The sequence below is a fragment of the Melospiza georgiana genome, chromosome 2 (assembly GCF_028018845.1).
Source record: "Melospiza georgiana isolate bMelGeo1 chromosome 2, bMelGeo1.pri, whole genome shotgun sequence".
Classification (NCBI taxonomy): Eukaryota; Metazoa; Chordata; class Aves; order Passeriformes; family Passerellidae; genus Melospiza; species Melospiza georgiana.
In genome coordinates, this window is record NC_080431.1 from 91,546,993 (window position 1) to 91,574,337 (window position 27,345).

Genomic DNA, 27,345 nt, shown 5'->3' on the forward strand with positions numbered 1-27,345 from the left:
AAACATTTTACTTTTCCCAAATTTTCCATCTTTTAGCTCTCTTCTTCAGTGACTCTTATCAAACAACTTAGTTCAGATTGAAATTAACTTTTCCATGACTAAGCTTAGTTTTTACTAATAGCCTTTGTTTCAGCCAAACCATGAGAAAGAAAACAATCACTCATTTATTCTACAGCTATTCTAACTATTGTTCTTTCCTGTCCACATCTGCAGCACCATGACACCTCAGGTTAATGTCTGTGCTCCCTCAGGAGATCCACACAGTCCAGCATCCATCCTAGGGCTTGCCCAACTCCGTGAGCAGCTGTTGCAAGGAGCTTTTCTGAAAAGAACCACTTCTCAAAATAAAAAAATCCCTCGAAACTATCACCACCACAAAAACCTTCTCAGGTTAGCCTGGGGAACACACTCATTTATATTTGGAGGGGGAGAAAAGGAAAGGCAGGGGACAGAAGGGACTTTTGATTATCTTACTTTATTTATTAAAGGGCACCCATAATTCTTCTGGGTGCTCCTGCAAGCAGCAGTGGATCCCTGCCTTAGCCATCATATGCTTTCTCTGCAAGACAGAGAAAAAAAATTAGCAGCATGGAAAAACTCACAGCTAACTATCCTGACCAGCATTGGGAACCAAGCAAGGGGTACAGATTGATCCAAAACTCCAAGTATACCTGTTACATCCATACTTAAAGTTGGAATAGTTCAAACAGGATTAAGTAAATGTATTATTACCAAGACCCAAAGGAGAACAGAACTGCCTGCTCTTCTCATAACATTCATCCAGCACCTTGGAGGCTGGACTAACAAAATACTTAAACATTGATAGCTGGCAGTGAACATCTGCTCGAGTGCCTTGCCTTGCTGTCTCAAACCAAAAGGCAGGAGCTTATCATGACCTCACACAAAGGAGACTGAGACAGAAAAAGTGTTTCACCTGTTCTAATACAAGTATTAATACAAAAGTTTGATGAAACAGGGAAATGGTGCCATACCTTCAGATGAAGAGACTTTGGAATCTAGCAGCAAGGTAATCAAGTGTGAAAAATGCTAATCACTTGTTTTTAAAATTTCAAAAGTTTAACAGAAATAAAATGGTTATAAAAATAGTAATACAATTAAACTAATAATAATTTGGACAATTTGAATTACGACAATATGAGACAATAGAAACAAAGAGTTATGGACTTCAGGTACCTTTTTCTGGGCAGCACAAGCCCAAAAAAGGACACCCATTAACAAAGGATTAACCCTTAAAAACAACAGCCTGTTGCGTATCCATACATCTCATAGATGATGCATAAATTCCATTCAAATACAGGATTCTGTCTGGTCCTCATCAGCTTCTTCCTCTGAATCCTAATGGTGTCGTCCTGCCCGAGCAATGCAGGAAAAAGTTAGTTTCTGCTGATAATGGAGCAATAAATTCTCTTTCTCTGAAAGATTTAGGTGTCCTGCGACTGCTGTCTCAGTGTGAGTCCTTTCTTCAGAAAAAAAGCATCCTACATAGTATAGTTTCTATTTTAATAATTTTGCTGTAACCTAAAACTATATTTAACATAGTACTTAAGAGAATTAATACAGCATTACTTTCTAACACAACACCTAATATTCATTTTAATATTTGCAAAAAGCCAATCATAAAACACACATTTTTCACATCAAGATACCTGCCTTTCTAAAAATTTCTGCAGCAGTTCAAATGAAACAGTACAAACTGGACATACCATGGTATTACCAACTATTAGGATGTAAGTACAAGCAAGGAACAGCTAGGCTCTCCACCTAACTCTTTAACTAGCCGATTTACTTTGGAAGTTGATCAGTGAGAGCATTCCAGATTTTTGTGTTCCTTTTCTACATGGAGAAATAAGAAAAGTAGCAGATGCAGATCAAAATTTTACCAAGGAAAATATAAGCATCATAGTTGTGATTTCATAAAATTCTTTAATGTAAATCAGCTTGAGATTAAACAAGCACTATACAATACCCTGCCAAGGATCACATCCACAATCAAAATGTTTAAGGGTTCATTTTTAAACCCCCATCCAAAGAGGATTACTGGAATATAATTAAGAGAAAACCCTTTCGACTTTCACATAAGGTCAACACTTGTTGAAGGCGGTTATTTTTGTTGACTATACTGCATGCTTGTGACGTTGATGATGTTTTAGTTACTAAGTATTTGGCAATTTTTCATTGCAAAAGATTCCTCCTCTCATGCCACTGCACAGGAAAACTCATCTCTTTTCCCTGCAAATGACTGTATTGGTTTAGCATTTTGGCCAGAGTTTTTCCCAACAGGAGTATCAGAAAAGCCCAAACGTGGGAACTGATCACACACACAAGGGTCTTAACTCTTTCAAAGTCTCTCTTCCTTTTGAGCAGAGCTAAATAATTATGTAATCAGCTCATATACCTCATGAACACTCATCTTCAACATTATTTACTTACTACCAGTTGGTTCTAAAGCCTGAGGAAAGAATGATCTTCTCTACCATCAAATAAGGTGTTTCACACCATTATTTAACAGCTCATGGAATCATAGAATAATGTAGCTTTAAAAGCACCCCCAGAAGTCACAGCTACCTTTTCTAAAGCCAGTGAAAACAAGCAGCTCTGAAAGCAAAAGGTTTGCAACAAATTAAGCAGGTGAACCCTATGAAGATCTCTTGGGCAATATAGAAGGGAGTTACCCACTCACAGTAGTACACAATAAATTAAATCTAAGAAGTTTCTTTTGTGTGTACACTCTCAATTCATTCACTTTAAATAGCTCCATAATACTATCGTTTTGTTCTTAAAAAAAAAAATCTTTAAATGTTGCAATTCCTCAAAGTGCAAAGCAACAGTGTCATGATTTTGAGTGCTGATTTTATTTCAAAAAAAGTTTTAAGGTTTCCACTCCTGGAGCTCTATCTCTGTTCCTATGTACAAAGGATGACAAGGAGCTTGGTGGGGAAGCAAACAAACTCCTCAAATCAAAACCAATTGAGTCCATCATTCCAGAGGAGAATGTATCCTCAGATGAACAAAAGCAGGCTACTCCTGTCATATGCACACAGTGTTAAAAACAGACAAAACTGCTTCTCATTCAACCTTTGATCTCTCTTCTGAAGGTAACACTGATGATCTCCATTGCTGTTTAGCATCTGCAAAGATTCCTCTACTGCCACCTGTATTCCACACTGGTAGGAACATGTCTGCTGTATAGGATCAGAAGAAGATTGGAAAACACTGCTGAGATAAGAGTCCAGCCCAAGCCCTAACACCACCTTGCCAACTGGACCGTGGCACTCAGTGCTACATCCACTCTTTCCTTAAAGACCTCCAGGGACAGTGATTCATCATCTCCCTGAGCAGTCCCATCCAATGTCTAATCATCCTTTCTGTGAAGAAACTCCTTTTAACGCCCACCCCTGAACCTCCGCAGACACAACCTGAGACAGTATGTATGCTACAACATACATACAAAGTGACAAGCTAAAGCACTAAAATGAAAACCAAGCCTGTACCAGACTGCAACATCCAGCATCAGAAGGAGGTACAGTAACCACCTCTAAAATCTTCCCTATTGACATTTGCAAGGAAGAATATTTTTTACCCTTTAGAGACAAAAAATCAGTCTAAGTAAGTTTCAGGTCATCTGTTGTTGTCGTCATTTATAAGCTTATCTACCTGTAAACCAGGGTATAAAAGACATGCCATATAATGGTCTGGATTGGGAGGGAGCCTGAAGATCACATAGTTCCAAGCCCTCTGACACGACCAGGAAGACTCCCTCCGAGAGCAGGTGACTCAGAGCCCCATCTCAGCAGACCTTCCATTTGATAAACCTCCAGCTGCTGGGTCAACGCAGCCAAACCATTCTCCCCACTCGACTTCAGCCCGACTTAAAGCACCTGCAAACGCACAGGACGGCGCTAGCGGTCACAGCTACCTTTTCTACAGGCAGTGAAAGCAGCAGGTCAATGGTTAGCGTCTCACAGCAGTATTTACAGGAGATCAAGCCCACCATCCTCTGCTGCGATGGACCGGGCTCCTCTCAGCCCCAGCCTCTGCCTCAATACTTTATTACGGGGGACGCGACGCCGCGGCCGAGGCGACTCCCCCACCACCGCCCGGACAGCCCCGGCCCCGTACACCTCGTCGCGCCGCCCTACCCGGGATGGCGAGGTTGGAGAGCGGCAGGGAGCACAGTGCGGGCGGTAGCGAGCCCATCCAGTCGGCGTTGCCGTCAGCCATAGCCCCCACGGCGCCGCCCCGCCGGCGCTCCCGCATGGCTGGCGGGCGGCGCGGCCGAGCCGGCACAACGCCGGCACCCGCCGCCGTTATGTAATCGGGGTGACGTCAAGGGGCACGGCGGCTCACCATTGGCCGCCACCCCGCGCCCCGCCCCCAGCCCCGCGCCCGGTGGGGTAGGCGGGCTGGGGTTGTGGCGTTCATGGAATCTCGGCGGGATGGTTCTGCTGCGGAGGAGTGCCGGGCCTTGTGCCCACCGCCCTGCTCTCGCAGGCACAGCTCGGGGCACACAGCACAGAATGGCGTCCTGACGGGTCTGGTATGCCTCCGGTATGCCACCCTGTGCGTGCAATCTACTCTAGTGCGCGGTTACTGCACAGGAAGAATGTTCTTTCTCCTGTTCAGATGGAACTTCCTGGGACTCAGTTTCTGCCCATGGCCTCTGGTCCTCTTGCTGGGCACCACCGAGCAGAGTCTGACTCCATTCTGTTGACTCTCTCCCTTAGATACTGATAGACATGGACGAGGTCCCCTCTCAGGCTGCTCCAGACCAAACAGGCCCAGTTCCCTCAGCAGTTCCACGTCAGAGAAACACCAGTCCCCCAAAATTCATCCATTCCCTCTACCATAGCACCTGAGAAGCTACCCCCAACACAAAGGGCCAGTAGCTTGGTTTTGTGATGCTGGCTGGTCAATTAAGTGTCTTATCTGGAGAGATTTACACACTGTCTGGCAAGAGCCAACATGGCAGCAGAAGGGTTAAGGAGCAAGAAGCGCAATCCCCCACCACTTGCTCTTCCACAATTCCTTTCCCCTGACATTCTCACACTTGACCTTTCACTGCATTTAGTTATTGGGGAAAGAATTTTCTCCAAAATAATTTCTGGATTTGCTGTGATACACAAAATCGATCTTCTGAAATACACTTTTCCTCCCTTGCATTCTTATCTGACTTTGAAGGATAATGCTTTGTGAGCAAGTTTTCTTAACCACTCCTTAAAAATATGTACAATCATACTATTTCCCTACTCTTCCCATAGGATATAGAGTTGACCAGATATGCAACACTGAGACCTACTCCATCCCGTTAGTAAAAAAAAGAGAAAAACCCCACAAATGTAATTCTGAAATATAATTTTTCACTGTCAAATTACTAAAGGCTGAATACAAAACACCAAAGATTTGTATTTTGGAAGTCCTCTGTTTTGTCTGTAAGGAAGTATTTTTTAATTAGCCAGGTATTTTTCATCTGGTGTATTACAGTTTGCACATTATTCACAGAATACTTTAATTGATATGGAGTGAAACTGCTGATTGAACTGTATATTTAAAGTATACATAAACTTTTTATATTTGTAAATACGCATTAACTGTATATTTTCATAGAATACAACCAGAATTCTGTTTCCTTCCATGAGTCAGCATTTTTCTTCTCAAGGAAGCCAACAAAGACATTTTGCTTTTAGATCTTTGATACTGAAGAGGCTTAAACCAAGTGTAATTTTTATTATAAATTTTCACGAGGCACTCCTGACCCTCACACTCGAGGAAGAACATGGAGGATAGCATCTCATGGCATGCATTTCATTGTCCTGCAGCCCTGCTCCCCCTTCCCATTAAGACCACACTTGCCCTGATGTAGGAGACAGCAGTGTGTATGACACCATGAACATTTTCTCTTCTAAAGAAATTTTTATCTTCAACTAAGAGAGTGGTTACATTATGTTGTGTTACATAGAAGCTCCAAACAGTCCCTACCCCTGCAAGTTTATCTCCTTTAAATATCTGTTCTGCTGCACATTATTCACTCTGTCCTGCTCCCACCTTTGCAGCTTGGGGCTGTCCAGGAAAAGAGCACTTGTGAACACCTTGCATGCAGCTGGCAACCACGGCTGTGCCAAGTGTAGCTTTCCAGGATGAGAAAGCCTTGCAGTTCAGGGGTAATGACTTCACAGAGGTTGGTATGTTCCCAGGGACATCTCTGTGCCTTTGGGCAGGGAAACTGTAAACACTGAAGTCTAGAACCAAAACTGTTAAGGCTGACTACTGTCACAGTACTGCTGGGTGTCCTTGCCAGGCCCCATCCTGCATTTCTAACAATTTCCCATCTCTCAAAGGCCATAAATATGGGGTGTGTTTGACAGGCAACATAGTCTGAAGAGGAACAGGAGGGTGTGCTCTGACATGGGAGAAGGAATCTAATCACATCTGCCATGACAGCAGATCTTAGCAGTCCTCTGCCATCAGAACAGCTAGAAAAGAGGAGTCTACAGCTGAAGCAGGAAGAATCTCAAACCTTCTCTCTTCACAGATTCCCCAAAACCTCTGAGCATTTGCCTGCACTCTTTCATGGTACTGGAGAATGTGACAGCATCGGGTACTTCCGTGCTGTCACAGCGCAGTGACTTTCTCCTTTGTGCACAGGTAGTTTCAGCACCCCCCGGCTATGATGTGCAGGATAAGCACACCCTGGCTCTTGTGGTTAAGATGGTGTCTAGATCTCCAACCTGCAAAGGACATTTAGACTGCATGGGACACCACCAGCTTGCAACCAGAGTGGTAAGGGAAGGAACACATGCATCCATTCAGTATTGTGGGGTGAGACTTCAGCTGTGAGCATCAGATGTGATGCACAGACACTTGCCAGCAGTAACCACTAGCAAAACTTTCTTGTGGTCCAAAAAACCCTTCCTTTTCTAAGAAAGAAGAGTATTAAGTTACCTGTTGCCTCCACAAAACCTCTTTCCATCTGCACAAAACTTCATAATTTTCTTCTGTAATCAGTACCAAACTTTGCAATCATGATCATTAATTGAGATAGCCAGAGGGAACAAATGGCATTAATAATACAATTTTATTTTCCAGGGACTAAACTCACAAATTATGTAGGGTCTTGTCACTTGAGACCAATCAAATGCTCCACTTCAAGCAAGTGTTTAAGTGGCAAAACAAACGTGTTAAGCTGCAAAAATTAATGCCTAAGCAGACAAGGAAAACACCACATTATTGACATTTTTCATTCGTATCAAGACTAGTAGGTTATTGTATTTTTCCATGTTGCTGGAGCATTCCCATATGAATTACATTCAGCAGTGAAGATAGCCTAAAATCTTACTATCAATTTTCCCCCACAGATTATATAGTCACATTTGTGCCTTATGTGGATTTACTGAGAACTCAGCTATTCACTTTTGTCTGGGTGCAAAGCACAAACCAATGTCACAGGCAGCCCAGACAATCTAGCAGCTCAAATCCCTCCTGTTTCAAATGCATAGTAAAAAGATTGGCTGTGCAGATCAGTCTGATGCTATTTAAGCACCAAGAGGCATATGGTTTTCACCGTTAGCTAATTCCAAACACACAAATGTGATTTATTTCAATTTTAGTATGTCGGCTGCCATATACAGAATATAAATCCAGAACAATGAACTTTTAAAAGAGCTTTAAAGGAACTGAAAATAAGCTGATAATATCAGGTGCTACAGGGAGCTTAGCCTCTTTCTCCTTACCACATTGAATACCCTGATAACACATGCCATTCTTAAACAGGCCACATTTACACTGTTAGAAAGCTTTCTGTTAATGTTTTAAAAATCATCCTTTTCAGTTTAAAGTCTACAGTGCCCTGTAAATTCCAAATCCTTACAATGCAATTTATCAGCAGGCAAGAAATTAGTAAGTTATTGGAGCAGCTTCTGTGTCTTCCATGTATTTGAAAGGTTACTTTGCTGCTGATGAGAAGAAAACTGCAGGATTCATTTGGAGAGAGAGAAGCTAATTGCTAAATGTTTCATGTAAGTATACTCAGACTCTTCCAAGCTCTTCATTACCATTTTTACCCTGACTGCAGTGGAATCATTTAACATCTCAAACCATCAGACACACTCAATCACAAAGCTCTGCAGACATCACTGCATTGAAAATGCCACTTCTTTCAAGTGCACCACAAGCAGTGGTGTTCATTTTCCATTTTACATCAAGTCAGAAAACCACTGTTACTATGACAGTTTTTGCACCTCCTAAGCCCATTGCAAATACTTAGATTTCTATAATCCAAAATATACCCTGTGTAATATTGATTTCCCCTCTCTTTTCTGCCCACCACTCATAGCCTCAGTGTCAGTTCTATCAATATATTGCCTGCTTCTCTATCTCCCTTTGTTTGCTGTGAGCCATGCCCTGGCATCTGCGAGACATATGTTTGACAATAGCGAGCTATTCAATTCTTCTTTTACACCACACGAGGGTGTTTCAGGCTATGCAGCATGCCAGAATCAATCTGGAAGTCATCCCGTTTGGAAAGGAACCAAAGGGCAAACACATACATTATTTTTCCACTGAGCAAACTGGTACAGGAGACTTTGAAAGGAAAAAGATAAAGCATCATAAACTACAAACCAGATGGAAGAGTGTTATAAATGATCAATTGAAAGCCAAATTATCAAAAATGCAAAAAGACTTATTTTTTTCTGCAACCTAAATACCGACAAAGTGGTTATACACAGCACATATCCCACCATTTCAGTATATTCTTTCCCTTCTCGACTGAGGCAGATTGTCCCAATCACTCATTGATCTAACAGCCATCCCTCAGGTCTCTGTGCCAATTTTGAGACTCTTGGATTGTTGCGGCAAGGCGTACGTGGCCCAAAGGGTCAATGTCCGGCTAGCTGAGGGTAGGGGCCGACACCCAGCTACAATTCCCTGCCAGCACCCCTTGGCGTCAGATGGCCTTGGGCTGTGCTGGCTGCGGACAAGCTCTCGCTGATGGTTATATGAGGAAAGGAGCAGGACGCTCACCGGGGGTTAAGTCGGTTTATTGACGTTCTCGAGCAACCAACCGGGGAGTGGCCCCGAGGGGAGGCTGAAGTGGGATTTTAAAGGAAGGGGGGGTGTATGTGGGTGGGATTTACAGGGAACCAATCGGGAAGGGTGAAGGGATGAACTTATCATAACTGACATAAAGGGGAAACCAATAAATACAAAGTAAAGGAGGGGCCCCGGGACCACAGCCAACCACAACCTCCAGAGTGAAGAAGATTCTGGAAAGCTAGGAGGAGTGGGGGGTGATTGACTGGGCCCGGGGAGAAGAGAAAGTCCACATATAAGGAAATAACGGGGAGGAGGAATTATATAACTTAACTGACAGTTAGTGCCAATGGCGGGAAAACTGGGAAGGGCAGAACCATTTACATAAAATGGGGGGAACAATGCAAAATGGGGGAGCTATACAATAAACTTAACAAACACACTACAACAGATTGTCCCATTTCAAAAGCTGTTCTGAAGCCAAACCCTCACCCTTCCAAGGCCACTTCTCTGTCGATTTCAGCCCCCCGCAAATCCAACAGTTTGACAATCCCAATTCTGTGGCAATTTCCTGAACTAAATCAATGAATAAGTTTTGGTCTGGGGAAGGTAGTTCCCCATCAGCATATTGTCTCTGAATACTGCTTGCCCAAAGTTTTCAATCTTTCTTGTTCCACCCTTTTCTTTCTCAGTTCTGACTCCCTCCTTTTCAGCTCCTGAGTAATCTCGTTAATTTTCCCCTCAGGATCTATTCCATCTTTGTTCCTTGTAAAACAGACAGCCCTATCATAGTGCAGGCAGACTCTATCATCATTTGCCTGTGCTAAGTCCAATATGATCGGCTCTCTGTTCAGGGTGAATTTGCTATCAAATGTTATATTTCTTCCCACCTACTACATTTTCCTGTTCATCACACACATTCCCAGCTTCACATTGTCATAACACAATGGATTCACCTGGTGATACGCTACAAAAATTGATACGTTACCCACATTGTTCAGTTGCTGCAAACAGGGATTGACATTGGTTCTACATTTCTTTTCGGTACTCGGTGTTGGTGCTTGCCTGCTGCCTGTTCTGCTTCCCAGCCTTCAGATCTAAACACAAAATCTCTTTGCCCGATCTGCGCAATTTGACCCGAGTGCCATTTATCAAACAGTACCTGCCAGACCCCCAGATTTCTAGATGAGACCCCTGACCCAGGAGTAGACCAAGGTGTGGAAAATCCTAAGTGGTGTGGGAAATGGGAGGATATGGGCCAAATCCTGAAGGAATTCTCTGACCCTATAGTCTGGGACTTTCCCCATGAAAAAATTCAGAACCCAGCAGAGGTGGGGAAATACCTGAAAGAGAAGTACTAGGATGACCCTAAGGAGAGGAAGATCATCGCAGTGAGCTGAGCCTTGGCATATGCTTATCGCACACTGCTAGATACTGTCGGGCAGCAGACAGAGGCAGGGGGGCAGGGAGATAGATCAGCAGCTATCCTAGTCACTCAGGCTGCAGCCACCACCCCAGGCTCGAAGCCAGTGGCCAAATTAGCTAGTGAGCCGAAGCCAGCATCTAAACCAGACAATAAGCCTCAACCAATGGCTGTTGCTACTAGCACTAGAAGAGGGAAATGCACGGACAAGACTAATTGACCAGTGGGTGATGATGATGATGATGATGATGATGATGATGATGATGATGGTGATGGTGATGATGATGCAGGAGAAGGACCCTCAACACCTCCTGACATAAAATCAGGAGTCAAAGCAGCAGGTCCAAGATCAGAAGCCAATACTGAGTCCTTTTCCCTGAAGGACCTTCGTGGCCTAAGGAAGGATTACACCCGATGACCTGATGAATCCATAATTAGTTGGTTAGTCCGTCCTTGGGATGCTGCAGGCGAGGCTACAATTCTGGATGGCACTGAAGCCAGGCATGTGGGATCCCTGTCACATGATCCTGTCATCGACCAAGGAATAATGAGGGGGGCTAATCCACACAGCCTCTGGGCATGGGTCTTGGAAAGTGTTGCACAAAGATACCTGTGTGCAGATGATCTTTACATGCAGCAAACACAGTGGAAGACCATAGAACAAGGGATCCAATGCCTGAAAGAAATGGCAGTGGCAGAGATTGTCTTCTCAGATGATGTAACAACTAGGAACCCAGACTTGGTACCATGCACATCTGTGATGTGGTGAAAACTTGTGCGACTTAGGCCACATGAATATGCTTCTGCCTTAGCCATAATGAAGAGGGATGAGAGGGATGAGACTGTGCCTGATATGGCAAAGAAGCTCCGAGTATATGTGGATGCTGTGCATGGTCCAACACATGCCAGAATCGCAGCAGTGGAAACACGCTGGCAGAAATTAGAGGATAAGATAGAGGAGAATCACAAGAAGCTCAGAGAGGAGATTAAAGAAGACCTTCTCCAAATCTCAGCAGTACAGATCAGAGGTTCTGATCTGTGGCTTGGTATGCTGAGATCCCCTTGTCCCTTTGCTCGATTGGGACCATCTGAGTGCACTTACTACGCTCATCCACGGAGCTCTGATTTCCGTCATGGATCGGGGTCTCAATGTGCAGACTCTGTGTCCCGCACATGGCTAGGCTCAGGCCAGTCAGGATTCCCACCAGGCATACTTCTCTGCCTTTGCCTCCGCCACCTGGGATGCCACCAGCAGAGAGGAAGACCATCTTCATGGCAGCAGGAGTATTCTTCAGGGAATACATTCTCAGACCTTGCCGCATACCTCCTCTTAAACGTGCCCCACTTTGAGATCTTGACAGCATCTGAGCTGCACAGTACTTTGATTGACTTCCGACACTCTACATCCAGTATTTCTGCCTTAGATTTGAGTTTTATATGCACCGCGTTCTGGAAAATGTGGAACCACTCTTTTGAATCTAATTCAAGAATTCCTAAAATTGTGGCTAGGGCTAGAATGCAGTCAGTCAGCTCAAGCTCCTCTTCCAGACACTGGGTGCAGAATCCCTTTGGCCTCTGCCCCCTTCTGCAATGTACAACAAAAACCCCTTGACAATATTCACACTTGAAATGTGCAAACAGATAGCATACACAATCTGACAGTATACAACCTATCCATCAGTCATTTATGAGGACGTCGGAGCTTGATCTTCAGGTCGCCTGGAGAAGAGGTGATCCTCCACTCAGGAGCCTCCTCCCGATGCTCGACCTTCTTCACTCTAAATGCGTGTGTCCAACCTTTTTCTGCCATCCATATGGCCGTGTCTGTTGTCAGAAGAACAAGAAAGGGGCCTTCCCAGTGAGGAGAGAGGGGTACGTCTTTCCATACTTTCACAAGTACTCTGTCACCCGGTTGAATTTTGTGGATAGCAAATCCCAGAGGGGTGCTCTGAGATACTATCCCGTTTTCTCAATTCCTGTAAGTTTCTGTTTATCACTACTAAATATGGTTGAATTTGGCTGTCCTTTAATCTGGGGTGTCCCACCGTCATCCTGTGCTTATATAGCATTCCATATAACGTTTCAAAAGGTGAGAGCCCTGTCTCTGAATGAGACATTGTCCTGATATTAAGCAAGGAAAGAGGGAGGCATTCAGCCAGAACATCCGAGTTTCTAAAATTAATTTAGACAACTGCACCTTCAAAGTCTGATTCATCCTTTCAACTTGTCCTGAGCTCTGGGGATGCCATGGGGTGTGGTATTCCCATCAAATGCCCAGTGCCTCTGCCATCTATTTAATAATCTTTGAAGTAAAATGATCCCCTTGATCTGAGTCTATGTAATTCACCACCCCATATCGGGGCACAATTTCTTTCAGCAATTTCCTGGGCACTGTATGAGCCGTTGCTCTTGGACTGGGGTAAATTGACCCAATGGGTCAATTTGTCCACTATTACAAGCACAAATTTGAACCTTCCCACCTTGGGTAATTCAGTAAAATCAACCTGAATTCTCTCAAAAGGTCAGTAGGTAAAGGGGCGACTCCTCAGGATTGCCTGTCTTGCCTTAGTTCTGTTAATTTTCTGGCAGATCAGGCATCCCTGTACCTCTTGTTTATCCAATTCATAAATTCCTCTGCACCTGAAAAATTTCAAAAACTGTTCAGCCAGGGCCTGAGCCCCCCAATGTGTTCGCTGGTGCAGTCTCCTCAAAATTCTCCAGGTAAAACCTTTAGCGACTAGTTGTCTGCCATCCGGTAGTTTCCACTTACCTTCCTCCAATTTTTCCCCCAGTCTTCTCATAACTTTCAGTCTCCTTTGGGGAGGGTTGGGGAGGGTCCTTGGGGCCTCAATCCCTTTGATCTCTGGGGTACTTACCGTCATCAGTGCCGGCGGTTTTTGCCTCCTGGTTTGCCAAGTTGTTTCCCCGCATCCGGAACTGCATCCCTGACCGATGTCCCTTCCCATGGACAACCAGAATTTCCTCCGGCTCCCTTATCCAGAATTTGCTGGATCAATTCCCTGTGCATCAGTCCCCATCCCCATGTGTTGATCAGCCCCCTTTCTTCCCAAATTTTCCCAAAGGTGTGAACTACCCCAAAGGCATACCTAGAGTCTGTAAAAATTGTTCCCTTCTTTCCCTTCAGTCCTTTCAAGGCTCTCAGAACTGCGTACAATTCGCAAGCCTGTGCTGACCAACCTGCGTTCAGGGGGCTTGCTTCTATCACTTTCCCTGTTCACCCGTCCACGACTGCATATCCTGATTTCCTTATCCCTTCGATCACTCTGCTTGAGCCATCTACAAACCATTTTTCCCCTTGTCTAGTTCCTCTTCTTCCAAATCTGCTCTTATCTTTGTCTTCAATTCAACCGATACCACACAATCATGGATGAGTTTGTCCAAAGCTTCCCCAAACAAGAACTGAGCCGGCTTTTGCGCGGTTGTTGTCCACAATTCCAAGTCCTGTGAGTGAATCAAAATGACTTCATACTTCAGCAATCTAGCATCCGTGAGCCATTTGTCTGCCCTTTGTTGTAGTATGTCCCGCACATTGTGTGGTGCAAATACTACCAAAGGTGCTCCGAAAGTTACTTTCTTGGCTTCCTCCACTAACAATGCTACAGCTACGATTGCTTGCAAGCAGGTGGGCCAGCCCCCTGCTTACAGGGTCCAAAGGCCTCGACAATTAACCTACCGTTTTCCTGACCCCTGCCCAGTCCTGTGTCAGCACACCATGTGCTGTGTGATTGCTCACATCCACAAACAACTGGAATGGCCATCTCACATTGGGGAGGCTCAGCACTGGTTCTGCTGTGAGCGCTTCCCTGACTCCCCTAAATTCTTCCTTATCCTTTTTTGTCCATTTGATTCTGTCCGTGGTGAGTTTTTCATACAAAAATTTCACCTTCTCACTGTATCCTTTGATCCACTGCCAGCAATATCCCAACAACCCCAGCAATTGCCTTACTTCTCTTTTAGTCTGTGGGGATGGTAGGGCAATAATCCCTGCCACCCTTTCAGGATCCAACTTCTTTTTCCCTTTGGTTAACCAGTGTCCCAAATATCTGACCTCAGGCTCTGTGAACTGCAACTTTGACTTAGACACCTTCAATCCTTTTTCCCCTAAAAAAGTTCAAAAGTTCAGTAGTACTTGTCCTCACATCTTCCTCCCTCGGACCTGCAATCAACAAAATCATCTATGTATTGTAGCAATTTTATTCCCTCCATTGGTACAAAATGACTCAGCACTTGTTTGAGTGTTGCCCAAAAAGTGTTGGAGAATCAATGAAGCCCAGAGGCAACAATGTCCATCTGAGCTGCTGCTTTCTGTTTGTTTCTGGGTCTTCCCACTGAAACGCAAAGTAATCTCTGCTGTCCTTCACTAAAGGACAGGTCCAGAAAGCATCCTTCAAATCGATCACACTGTACCACGTGTCCTCAGGAGAGATGGTATTCAACAGGGTGTAAGGATTCGAGACTGTAGGGAGCAGTGTCTTAGTCCTTTGATTCACAGCCCTTTGGGGTGTTGTGCCAGGACATGCATGGCTCCAGCGTTCCTTTCTTTATCAGTTCATCAGTCACTGGTTTTAGTCCCGTCCTCCCTTCCATGGGGATGGGGTACTGTTTGACCCGAATGGGGTCTTCTGGCCTTTCAATTTCAATGTGGATTGGCTCTGTGTCCAATCTCCTGGCCTCCCCCTGGACATACCAAACCCTTGGATTAATTTTCTCCTTATCCTGGGTGGTGAGTTTATACAATCTCACCATGAGCTGGGAATCTTGCACTGCTAAACCAATTTCCAATGCCACCATCAAATCCTGTTCCAGCAAATTAAAGTCTGCATCTTTTATCAATAACAAATTTCCTATACATTTTTAGTTTCTGTCTCTATTTTGACATTCTTTATGATTGGAACCTTAAAAGGTTCCCCTTTTGCTCCAATTACCATCATTGCATCATCGCTCAGAGAGCAACCTCTCTGTTGCACCGTGGTCCGCTCAGCTCCAGAGTCCACTAAAACCCAAATTTCCCGCTGGTGGGGTCCCACTCTCAATTTTATCAAGGGCTCCCTCGGTGTTCCAGTACCCAAACTGAAAAGCCCCTGACACCCCTAATCTACCTGAAACATAGTGTGATCCTTGACCTTGTTGGGACAATTCCTCTCGATGTGCCCCTTTTGCTTGCAGTAGTAGCACTCAAAGTCCTTTTTCTGGTTGTTCGAACCCTTTCCTTGGGAAGGGTTTTGTTTCTTTGCTGGTGCCGTTTTCGACGAGTCTCTGACCTGTCCCTGTTTCTGTGCTTCCCTCACTGCAGCCACTAGCACTTTTGCCTGAATCTTTTGCTTTTCTTCGTCTCTTCTCGTGTAGATTTTCTGGGCTTCTCAGAGCAATTCCTGCAGTTTCCTGTCCTGCCATCCAACTATCTTTTCCAATTTCTTCCTTATATCTTCCCACGATTTTGCCACAAATTGGATCTTCAGCAAGACTGCCCCAACTGGAGATTCAGGGTCCGTCCTGAAATACCTTCTCAGGCTCTTTCGGAGCCTTTCCAGCCATTCCGGGGGGGTTTTGTCTTTTCCCTCACATTTCCTGAGTACTTTGCTCATATTTTGTCCCTTTGGTACTGCCTCCCTGATACCTTGTATTATCATATTTCTCAAGTTGATAATTTTCTGCCTCCCTTCCTCTGTCTGGGTGTTCCAAAATGGCTTTTGGTCCTGCCACTTCTGATCTCCTTGCTCCCCCTGGGGATTCCTGTGCTCCCAATCCTTGATCACAGCTTGTCTGATCATTTCCCTCTCCTTGATGTTGAACAGCAACCTCAGGATTGCATTGAGATCCTCTTACGTGTAGGTGCTGGTTCCTAGAAATTCATCTAGCCTTTCTGCTACCCCCAAAGGATCATCCATCAGCTTCCCCATCTCTTTCTTGAAAGCGCTCACGGTGTTGATTGGCGCATGTACAAAGCCAATAACTCCTGGAGCTGGCAGTACTTCCTGGAAAGGGAAGACACCGGGCTTTTCCTCCTTGCCGTCACTGTCTCCAGTGGTTGCCTTCCTCGTTCTCCTCCTCGTTCAATGGGCAGGAGGAGAGTTTGCTTTCTTTGGGGGAAATACCTGTTTCTCCTCGGTCTTGGGAAGGGTCGGTGGCTGCGGCTGCTTGCATTGGAGCGAAGGCGCCATTGCCTGCCCACGTGGGAGAGAAGGTGCCACAGCCAGCTCCGGTGGGAACGGTGGTGCCGAAGCCTGTCCCTGCGGGATCGACGCCTTGGGAGGCAACGCGGGCACCTGAGGTACCTGTGCTGGCGCGGGCTGGGGCGGAGGGACAAGGTATGATGGTGGAAGGTTTTCCAGCAGTTCCCACACTTTGCCCCAGTTTGCTGAGTGTCTGAGGGCTCTGATCGGGTATAACCCTGAACAAGTGTATTTCCACATCTCAGAGTACTAAATTTCCTCAAAATCCTGCAGGCAGTGATCAACTACATGGTTGTACAGGCATTCGCACGTCCATATCTCGAAAGTGCCGAACACCGGCCAAAACACGTATTTCGCAATCTCCTTTCCCCCCCACTTTTCCATACAAAAATGTATCATCTTTTCCTTGGACTTTCCCACCCTCCTGGGGCTGTTGTCCCAGTGTTCTAACATCCATTCCAACAGGCTTCCCCTCAGGATTTCTGGCAGAACCTTCTCGGGATCTTGGGGAGGTTTTTCCTGGGGCTTTTCCTGGCAATTACTCTTTCTCAATCCCATTTTCCCAAAAACCCTGTTTGTTGATTTTCTCATCTTGTGTCCTTTGGCCGGGATTCTTGACATGAGTCCCACTTTTATTCTTTCAGTTCTCTCTGCATCCTACTGGTGAAAGTGATCTCCCAGCTGCAGTTAAACCATGACAAACATTTAAGACTCTCTTTAAAAATCTTTACTATATCCACACAGCAAGCTTTGAATGTTATCCACTTAGAGAAAAGTTTTTATAAAATGATTCCAGCTTTCATAGTGGGGCAGCTGCTGCTAAAAATAATCACTGAATTGTAGAATGGTTTGGGTTTAAAGAAATCCTGAAGTTATCATCAAGTTCCAACCCCTCTGCCATAGGCATGGACATCTTCCACTAGACAAGGTTGCTCAATGCCCCATCCAGCCTGGCCTTGAACACTTCCAGGGATAGGACAGCTGAAGTTCTGAAGTTACTGCAGTTGAGTAGGTTTTTTGTTTTTGTTTGTTTTTGTTTGGTTTGTTTGTTTGGAGTTTTTTTGTTGTTGTGGGTTTGTTTTGGGGTTTTTTGTTTATTTTTTTTTTCTTTAAGGTAGGGGTCAATTTTGAAGTAAATTACAATTCTTTAGTGTGAAAAATGCCAATCACTTGTTTTTAAAATCTTAAAAGTTTAATAGTAATAAAATGGTTATAAAAATAGTAATATAATTAGAGTAATAAAAATTTGAACAATTGAGATTAGGACAATACAAGACCATGAAAACAAAGAGTTACGGACAGTCTGGGTACCTCTTTCTGGGCAAAATAAGCCCGAAAAAGGACACACAAAAAAGGACACACATTAACAGAGGATTAAACCTTAAAAGCAATAGCCTGTTGCATATTCATACATCTCATACATGATGCATAAATTCCATTCAAACAAAGCATTCTGTCTGGTCAATGTTAACTTCTTCATCTTAATCCTAACAGCGTCTTCGTGGCTGAACAAGGCAGGAAGAAGTTAGTTTCTTCTGATAATGGAGCAATAAATTCTCTATCTCTGAAAGATTTATGTGTCCTGTGGCTGCTGTCTGGTGCGAGTACCTCATTCCTTTCTTTAAAAAAATATTCCACATACGTAGTTTCTCTTTTAACTACAAAAGTTAGATTTTAACCACAAAACTATATTTATCATACTATTAAAATGTTAATGCAGCACTACTAATCAATACAATGTAATATATAGTAAATATCTGTGTAGAGCCATATAATATGCACTTTTCACATCGAGTGAATGATATGTTCCATTCTTATCGTGGTGAGGAGCAGATAGAGGCAAACAGAAACATAAACCGTCCTACACCAAATTTACCTGCAGAAAACCAGGAAGATAGGGCTGGCACCGGCGGAATTTCCTCCCTCGGGTCCCAATCTGTTGGCTGCCCCTTTCCCTGTTCCCTCTCTAAAGCCGGCAGAGGAGGGCAGGCACTCGTTGCGCCCGTCCCTCCGCCCCAGGGTGGGGAGGGACACCGCCGCATTGCCGCGCTGCTGCCGGTGGGGTGGGAATGGGGAGGGACGAGAGGGGAGAGCGGGGAAGGGACGGGGCAGGACGAAAGGGGAGGATGGGGCAGGAATGGGGAGGGGACGGGGCAGGACGAAAGGGGGGGATGGGCCGGAACAGGGAAGGGACGGGGCAGGCCGAGAGGCGGGAGCGGCCCCGCTCGCCGCCGGACGCGGTGCCGCGACGCCACCTACTGGTGAGTGACGGGAGCGCGGGCGCCGTGCCTGCCCGGGTGTCCTGGCGCAGGGATTTGAGAGGAATGCCCTCGGGAGAGGCCGGGAGCGCCCCAGCCAGGGCAGCTCTCCCGGGCATCGTTATCCTGCGGAGCACCGCTTGCAGAGACTGCAGCAGCAGCCTTCGGGACTGTGCGGTCGGGGAGCGGCGCTCACTGCAGGAAGCGGTGACACCCATGAGTGCTGCTCACGGTGAGAGGGAACATCTCCAGCCAGAAGCAACCGTGGGGATCAGAATACCCGAGACAATAAAATAGCCCCCTTCGGTCTATATGCTATGGACAGTGGTCTAATGACAAGGAACAACGTCCTGGTTCTCCACACCCCTTGGAATATTGTTATCCATCTGTTTGGGGTTTTTCGATGTTGTTGTTTGTTTGTTTGTTTGTTTGTGGGTTTTTTCCAATTTGCTTTCAAGGCCAACAACCTGCCGTCTGTTGCAGTGATGGGTAACATGACAAAAGTTAAACTACTGTCCTTCTACAACACAGACAAGAAATACTCAAATTAACATCGGCATTTCCATGCATAGAAGGTCAGTATAGTTTTGTAGGAAAAAAAGTGTTTTCTGTTCAGCACAAATGATGGATTTAGAACTGCTTGTACTACAACATAAATAATACAACAAAATATTCTAAAAAAGGTCTGTTAGATCATTCTTTCCAGTAAGCCATTCATTTAATCTAAAGTCCCAGGAAATACAGTGCTCTGAACCCTGACACTCATTGACCAGTGTTTAGCAGTAAATAAAGCAAATCCCATTCCTAAATCAAAATATCAGTTTTAAGCCTGACATAATTGAAATTTAGCTGATTTGCATTAATTACAGAAATACCATTGCGGTAACAATACATTTCTAAACAAGCTCAGAGGGATGGTTTCTTGGCTGCCTGAAGGTACTGTAGTTGCTGCCAAAAGCAGAGCTCCTCCTGCAGCTCTGGTGCCTTGCACTGGTGATCACACAGCTGCTGACCTGGCTGAGAGCTGTGCAGAGGGCCAAGCCAAGCCCACCCACTGCACCATCATTTATTCATTAGTGTCAATATGAGGAAATCTGTATCTTGGGCAGGACAGGGGGAAGATTGGATCATCTCTTTCATAGGCTTAAGCCTGTGGCTTAAGTTTAGGCTTAAGTTCACCTGGGAAACTGCCCCTGAGGTCTTGGAAAATGTGAAGATAGCATGTGATGAAAGCTCATTAAGACCAAAGAAAAATAAAAGTAGTACATTTTTTTTCCTTCACATATACTGTAAATATAATTTCTGAAAAGCAGACTTAAAAGTAAGTATTATTTCAAAGGCATAGCGCTTCCAAAAGGATTACAATTTTCAATTAGCTCTAGGCTTGCTTCAGTCCTTAAGACTCTGGACCAAAATTGACTTTCTTGTGGCTTCACCAATGACAGCTGGGACTTGTCTGCATACACTTGCACTGGGGCTGGTGATCTTTCATCTCACCAACCACCCTCCATGATCCAGTGCTGCAATCCTGTGCCAAGAGATGCAGGGTATTTTCTGTCTGTGTATGGTGCTGGTGCTTTCTTTTGGTTTCACAGTGATAGAAAATTACATGTTGGGTTATATTAATCCACAGTAAAAATAAATAATTGCAATAACAGCTCGTGTAGGTCTCAAAATCTTGTGTTCAGCCACTGTTTGCTGTGTAACTGTGATGTTCATACAGTAGAGTTGTCATCTCTATACACTGAATAGATGGACAAGCTTCAACACTGTTCAGTCAGGCTGGCAGACTCACGTGTTAATCTGCTACCGTGGACAAGATAGCAAATTCCTAGTTCATCACTCAATTCAAATTAAGCACGTGTAATCTCACAGTGACTGTTACTACGAATGTAGTGCATACATAGAGATACACAGGATGAAAGGAGTCTCCCAAAGAAGTGCTCAGCTTCCAAAATTAATGACATGTAGGAGCTCTGAATTTTAATATAGGTCATTACCACCAAGCTCCTGTAACCACTGTTCCAAAGGCAGAGCCTTTTAACTGTGCCAGTCTTCTGTGTGCTACACAAGGGGTGCAGGTGGTGTTACAGGCTTTCTAGTTCGTGGCAGGATGGGGGAGTCCCATCAGACTCTACCATGGAGGTGTACTTTATTGGAGGTGGTGGTGGCTTAAAAGATGGAGGTCTGTTCATACTGAAATAGAAGAGAGAAAATGCACTATCACATGAAAGTAGCATAAAAGATAGTCGTAAAATGTTCACAGGAGGAGGTGGATTGGTACTAAGTCATTATAAGAGCACCTGACATTAGCTCTTACATACTGTGACTTCCCTGAGTCTGTTTTATAACCCCAGGACACCTTCTGCTATTCATTTGGCTTTCTTAGCTCCCACCTCACAGTTTTATTTCATTCATGTTTTAAAAGAACTGAACGTGGTCCTGATGAACTATTCAAAGTACTTGCATGGGCCTTTTGCTCACACTGCTCTCTGAAAGTATATTTAAAGACACGTAACTTTTTTTGATCGATTTAAAAATAAAGGTCCCACCTCAAATTAATTAAAAAAATAAATCCTGTTTATTTCTTTGATATACAGGATTTACAGTTGAGTTTTAAGAGGATTTTCTAGAATCATAGGTGATTAATTATAACTATGATTTTTTGAGTATTTTAATAATGTTGGTAAGATTTAAAATAATTGTCTCTTAGATATTGCTTTCACCAGTAGATCTTAGAGTGTTTTAGTAGGGAATCAAACTTTGGTAATAATTACACACTCAATGCTTTTTTGACTGGGATTGAGTTTTGGGTAGCCCACTTTCACATATATCATTCAAAACTCAAATAGACTTGCCCTAGAAGTACAATTTCATTAAAACATGTCCTCAAGTAACCATAGAAAATGAGAGAACAAAAGCAGCTGGCAGGGAGGCTAATAGAAATGGGGGGCTCTGGGGACAAAAATTGACTTTTATTTTCCCCTTACACCCTGAAGCTGCACTGCAGCTCTTTTCTAAAGTTTATTTTAAAGAAAACCCACAGAACAGATAAAAGGACTGAGAACACTCTACATACTGCTGTATGAGAAAAATGGCATTAATGATCCATGTACTTAAAGGCCTTGTGTGCTATAAGTCGTCTCAAATGAAAAGGTATGAATCCAAACAACTGGGTTAGAATTGGTGCTGCCCTCTGTGCCACCCTTCCCACCCCTATGGCTCCATTCACTGGTACTCACATCTCTTTCTGGTACTGACACCATTTCCTGATGCCTAAAGCTACCAGAGTGCTGCAGAGGAGGAGCAGGACAGCTATCACTGTTGGCCAGGGGAAGCCACTGGCTTTGGCGTTCCTCCTGTCACCTGTAAGGGACACATGGAGCTCATCTGAAGGTCCTCAGAGAGGAGGGAAATCAGGGCTTGGTGCCTGGGGCTTGCTGCTCCCTGCTCTGCATAGCGCTGCTGTCAGTGCAGCCACTCATCACCAGGCTGAGGTTCCCAGACTCTGAGCGCTGCAGCTCTGATTTATGGACTTAGCCCACTGTTGCTCTGACTGGGTGTGTGAGCTGATTTCAGACACCCACTGGCTCACTTTTCAAGATTATTTAGGCACAGCCCAGAGAGCATTTCATCCAAAACCCATTGGCTTTCTCTGTTCCCCTGTGAGCTGCTCTGCAAGAAGCTGCATGTCACAGTGCAGACAGGCACATCTGCCAACCCTTGCCCTCCTTCCCAATGGTTTATTTTTCACACCACTGACACCAGACCCTGCCAAAACAAGGGCTCAGCTGCCTTTTGAGGTGAGCTCTTGTCAGCAGCACAGTTTCCCAGTCCCATTCCAGCCGCCTCTCCCCACTGCAGTGCTGGGATCCCCCTCCCCTTCCCACTTCTGCACAGCCACCCTTGGGGGTGCTGACAGATGTGCCCTCAGGTCCTGGCTGTGGAGAAGAAGAAGAGAAGGAGCACAGTCCTCCTCCAGCTGCCAGAGGGTGCAGCAATGGCCTGGGTGCCAGAGAGATCCATGGGTGATACGCCTCAGTGTCAACTCCCGTTAAGCTAGCATCGTCACCCTGTGCAAGGCTGGCCACACTGGTGTGTCACCCAGGCTGGGTCTTACCCACCATGGCAACCAGTGCTGTGGCCAGTCCACTACGCTGCATGAGCCATGAGCTTTCCCTGGGGCACAAGAGTGTTACTGGCCAAATTTTGCTGCTGGAAGAAAGCATACAATGGAACTTTACTTGCAGATGGAGGGAGAAGGCTGGAATACCAAAAGCCTGCACCAACCTGTGATATTAGGATATAGAAGCTGTGACTCCTCTTTTCATCTCTTTTCCCTTATTTTGGAATCTCCTGGTCAAATGGATGTGATGCTCCAGGTTTCGTGCTTATGCAGTGGCATGCTGAAAGAAGAGGATATGCAGGATAACATCTTACCAGTACTGTTCAGCAGGCTGCTGGTAGGAAAGAAATCTTTTCCTCTGGTAACTGAAATTGTCTGATCTGTGATGCTGTAGGACATGTTAATTATAAAGATATGGACACAGAACATTTTTAGTTACTTATTTGTTTTTTTGGGTTTTTTTAAATGAAGGTTGTTTTGAACCCTCTGTTATTCAACTAGCTGAAAATTCCAAAGTCAGAAATTTCCAGGATCAGGGTCTAAAAATTCACTTGGCAAGATGCCTACATTTTTGGCCTATGACCTGGTGTTGGATAAAAGAAATGTGCTTTTATCAAAAGAAATATTATAGGAAGGAAAGGGGGAAGAGGAAGGGAGGGAAGGAGGGAGGGAGGGAGGGAGAGAGGGAGGCAGGAAGTGGCGGAAGGAAGGAAGGAAGTGGCGGAAGGAAGGAAGTGGCGGAAGGAAGGAAGGAAGGAAGGAAGTGGCGGAAGGAAGGAAGGAAGTGGCGGAAGGAAGGAAGTGGCGGAAGGAAGGAAGGAAGTGGCGGAAGGAAGTGGCGGAAGGAAGTGGCGGAAGGAAGTGGCGGAAGGAAGTGGCGGAAGGAAGTGGCGGAAGGAAGTGGCGGAAGGAAGGAAGGAAGGAAGGAAGGAAGGAAGGAAGGAAGGAAGGAAGGAAGGAAGGAAGGAAGGAAGGAAGGAAGGAAGGAAGGAAGGAAGGAAGGAAGGAAGGAAGGAAGGAAGGAAGGAAGGAAGGAAGGAAGGAAGGAAGGAAGGAAGTGGCGGAAGGAAGGAAGGAAGGAAGTGGCGGAAGGAAGGAAGTGGCGGAAGGAAGGAAGGAAGGAAGGAAGGAAGGAAGGAAGGAAGGAAGGAAGGAAGGAAGGAAGGAAGGAAGGAAGGAAGGAAGGAAGGAAGGAAGGAAGGAAGGAAGGAAGGAAGGAAGGAAGGAAGGAAGGAAGAAGGAAGGAAGGAAGGAAGGAAGGAAGGAAGGAAGGAAGTGGCAGAAGGAAGGAAGGAAAGAAGTGGCGGAAGGAAGGAAGTGGCGGAAGGAAGGAAGTGGCGGAAGGAAGGAAGTGGCGGAAGGAAGTGGCGGAAGGAAGTGGCGGAAGGAAGTGGCGGAAGGAAGGAAGGAAGTGGCGGAAGGAAGGAAGGAAGTGGCGGAAGGAAGGAAGTGGCGGAAGGAAGGAAGGAAGTGGCGGAAGGAAGGAAGGAAGGAAGGAAGTGGCGGAAGGAAGGAAGTGGCGGAAGGAAGGAAGGAAGGAAGTGGCGGAAGGAAGGAAGTGGCGGAAGGAAGGAAGTGGCGGAAGGAAGGAAGTGGCGGAAGGAAGTGGCGGAAGGAAGTGGCGGAAGGAAGGAAGGAAGTGGCGGAAGGAAGTGGCGGAAGGAAGGAAGGAAGGAAGGAAGGAAGGAAGGAAGGAAGGAAGGAAGGAAGGAAGTAAGTGGCGGAAGGAAGGAAGTGGCGGAAGGAAGGAAGGAAGTGGCGGAAGGAAGGAAGTGGCGGAAGGAAGGAAGGAAGTGGCGGAAGGAAGGAAGGAAGTGGCGGAAGGAAGTGGCGGAAGGAAGGAAGGAAGTGGCGGAAGGAAGTGGCGGAAGGAAGTGGCGGAAGGAAGTGGCGGAAGGAAGTGGCGGAAGGAAGGAAGGAAGGAAGGAAGGAAGGAAGGAAGGAAGGAAGGAAGGAAGGAAGGAAGGAAGGAAGGAAGGAAGGAAGGAAGGAAGGAAGGAAGGAAGGAAGGAAGGAAGGAAGGAAGGAAGGAAGGAAGGAAGGAAGGAAGGAAGGAAGGAAGTGGCGGAAGGAAGGAAGTGGCGGAAGGAAGGAAGTGGCGGAAGGAAGGAAGGAAGGAAGTGGCGGAAGGAAGGAAGGAAGTGGCGGAAGGAAGTGGCGGAAGGAAGTGGCGGAAGGAAGTGGCGGAAGGAAGGAAGGAAGGAAGGAAGGAAGGAAGGAAGGAAGGAAGGAAGGAAGGAAGGAAGGAAGGAAGGAAGGAAGGAAGGAAGGAAGGAAGGAAGGAAGGAAGGAAGGAAGGAAGGAAGGAAGGAAGGAAGGAAGGAAGGAAGGAAGGAAGGAAGGAAGGAAGGAAGGAAGGAAGGAAGGAAGGAAGGAAGGAAGTGGCGGAAGGAAGGAAGGAAGGAAGGAAGGAAGGAAGGAAGGAAGGAAGGAAGGAAGGAAGGAAGGAAGGAAGGAAGGAAGGAAGGAAGGAAGGAAGGAAGGAAGGAAGGAAGGAAGGAAGGAAGGAAGGAAGGAAGGAAGTGGCGGAAGGAAGGAAGGAAGTGGCGGAAGGAAGTGGCGGAAGGAAGGAAGGAAGGAAGGAAGGAAGGAAGGAAGGAAGGAAGGAAGGAAGTGGCGGAAGGAAGGAAGGAAGGAAGGAAGGAAGGAAGGAAGGAAGGAAGGAAGGAAGGAAGGAAGGAAGGAAGGAAGGAAGGAAGGAAGGAAGGAAGGAAGGAAGGAAGGAAGGAAGGAAGAAGGAAGGAAGGAAGAAGGAAGGAAGGAAGGAAGGAAGTGGCGGAAGGAAGGAAGGAAGTGCGGAAGGAAGGAAGGAAGTGGCGGAAGGAAGTGGCGGAAGGAAGGAAGGAAGTGGCGGAAGGAAGTGGCGGAAGGAAGTGGCGGAAGGAAGGAAGGAAGTGGCGGAAGGAAGGAAGGAAGTGGCGGAAGGAAGGAAGGAAGTGGCGGAAGGAAGGAAGGAAGGAAGGAAGGAAGGAAGGAAGGAAGTGGCGGAAGGAAGGAAGGAAGGAAGGAAGGAAGGAAGGAAGGAAGGAAGGAAGGAAGGAAGGAAGGAAGGAAGGAAGGAAGGAAGGAAGGAAGGAAGTGGCGGAAGGAAGGAAGGAAGGAAGGAAGTGGCGGAAGGAAGGAAGGAAGTGGCGGAAGGAAGTGGCGGAAGGAAGGAAGGAAGTGGCGGAAGGAAGGAAGTGGCGGAAGGAAGTGGCGGAAGGAAGTGGCGGAAGGAAGTGGCGGAAGGAAGGAAGGAAGTGGCGGAAGGAAGGAAGGAAGTGGCGGAAGGAAGGAAGGAAGTGGCGGAAGGAAGGAAGGAAGGAAGGAAGGAAGGAAGGAAGGAAGGAAGGAAGGAAGGAGGAAGGAAGGAAGGAAGAAGGAAGGAAGGAAGGAAGGAAGGAAGGAAGGAAGGAAGGAAGGAAGTGGCGGAAGGAAGGAAGTGGCGGAAGGAAGGAAGTGGCGGAAGGAAGGAAGGAAGGAAGTGGCGGAAGGAAGGAAGGAAGTGGCGGAAGGAAGGAAGTGGCGGAAGGAAGAAGGAAGGAAGGAAGGAAGGAAGGAAGGAAGTGGCGGAAGGAAGGAAGGAAGGAAGGAAGGAAGGAAGGAAGGAAGGAAGGAAGGAAGGAAGGAAGGAAGGAAGGAAGGAAGGAAGGAAGGAAGGAAGGAAGGAAGGAAGGAAGTGGCGGAAGGGAGGAAGGAAGTGCGGAAGGAAGTGGCGGAAGGAAGTGGCGGAAGGAAGGAAGGAAGGAAGGAAAGTGGCGGAAGGAAGGAAGGAAGGAAGGAAGTGGCGGAAGGAAGGAAGGAAGGAAGTGGCGGAAGGAAGGAAGTGGCGGAAGGAAGGAAGGAAGTGGCGGAAGGAAGGAAGGAAGGAAGTGGCGGAAGGAAGGAAGGAAGGAAGGAAGGAAGGAAGGAAGGAAGGAAGGAAGGAAGGAAGGAAGGAAGGAAGGAAGGAAGGAAGGAAGGAAGGAAGGAAGGAAGGAAGGAAGGAAGGAAGGAAGGAAGGAAGGAAGGAAGGAAGGAAGGAAGGAAGGAAGGAAGGAAGGAAGGAAGAAGTGGCGGAAGGAAGGAAGGAAGGAAGGAGGAAGGAAGGAAGGAAGGAGGAAGGAAGGAAGTGGCGGAAGGAAGGAAGTGGCGGAAGGAAGGAAGGAAGGAAGGAAGGAAGGAAGGAAGGAAGGAAGTGAAGGAAGGAAGGAAGGAAGGAAGGAAGGAAGGAAGGAAGGAAGGAAGGAAGGAAGGAAGGAAGGAAGGAAGGAAGGAAGGAAGCGAAGGAAGGAAGGAAGGAGGAAGGAAGGAGGAAGGAAGGAAGGAAGGAGGAAG

At 46.0% G+C, this 27,345-nt stretch overlaps 2 protein-coding genes across 2 annotated transcripts in view; both read right to left on the bottom strand.

The window, feature by feature from the left end:
• PLCXD2 (phosphatidylinositol specific phospholipase C X domain containing 2) overlaps nucleotides 1–4,297 on the bottom strand; it is a 30,795-nt gene extending 26,498 nt beyond the window's left edge. Inside the window, exon 1 of the mRNA XM_058018884.1 lies at nucleotides 4,161–4,297. Within this exon, the coding sequence (XP_057874867.1) occupies nucleotides 4,161–4,278 (118 nt within the window). The 5' untranslated portion in view covers nucleotides 4,279–4,297. The remainder of the gene's footprint in view (nucleotides 1–4,160) is intronic.
• A 16,713-nt stretch (nucleotides 4,298–21,010) lies between these two features.
• Nucleotides 21,011–27,345, bottom strand: part of CD96 (CD96 molecule) — a 66,242-nt gene continuing 59,907 nt past the window's right edge. Inside the window, 3 exon segments of the mRNA XM_058019157.1 lie at nucleotides 21,011–21,119; nucleotides 22,166–22,289; nucleotides 23,364–23,452. Of these exon segments, the coding sequence (XP_057875140.1) occupies nucleotides 21,011–21,119; nucleotides 22,166–22,289; nucleotides 23,364–23,452 (322 nt within the window).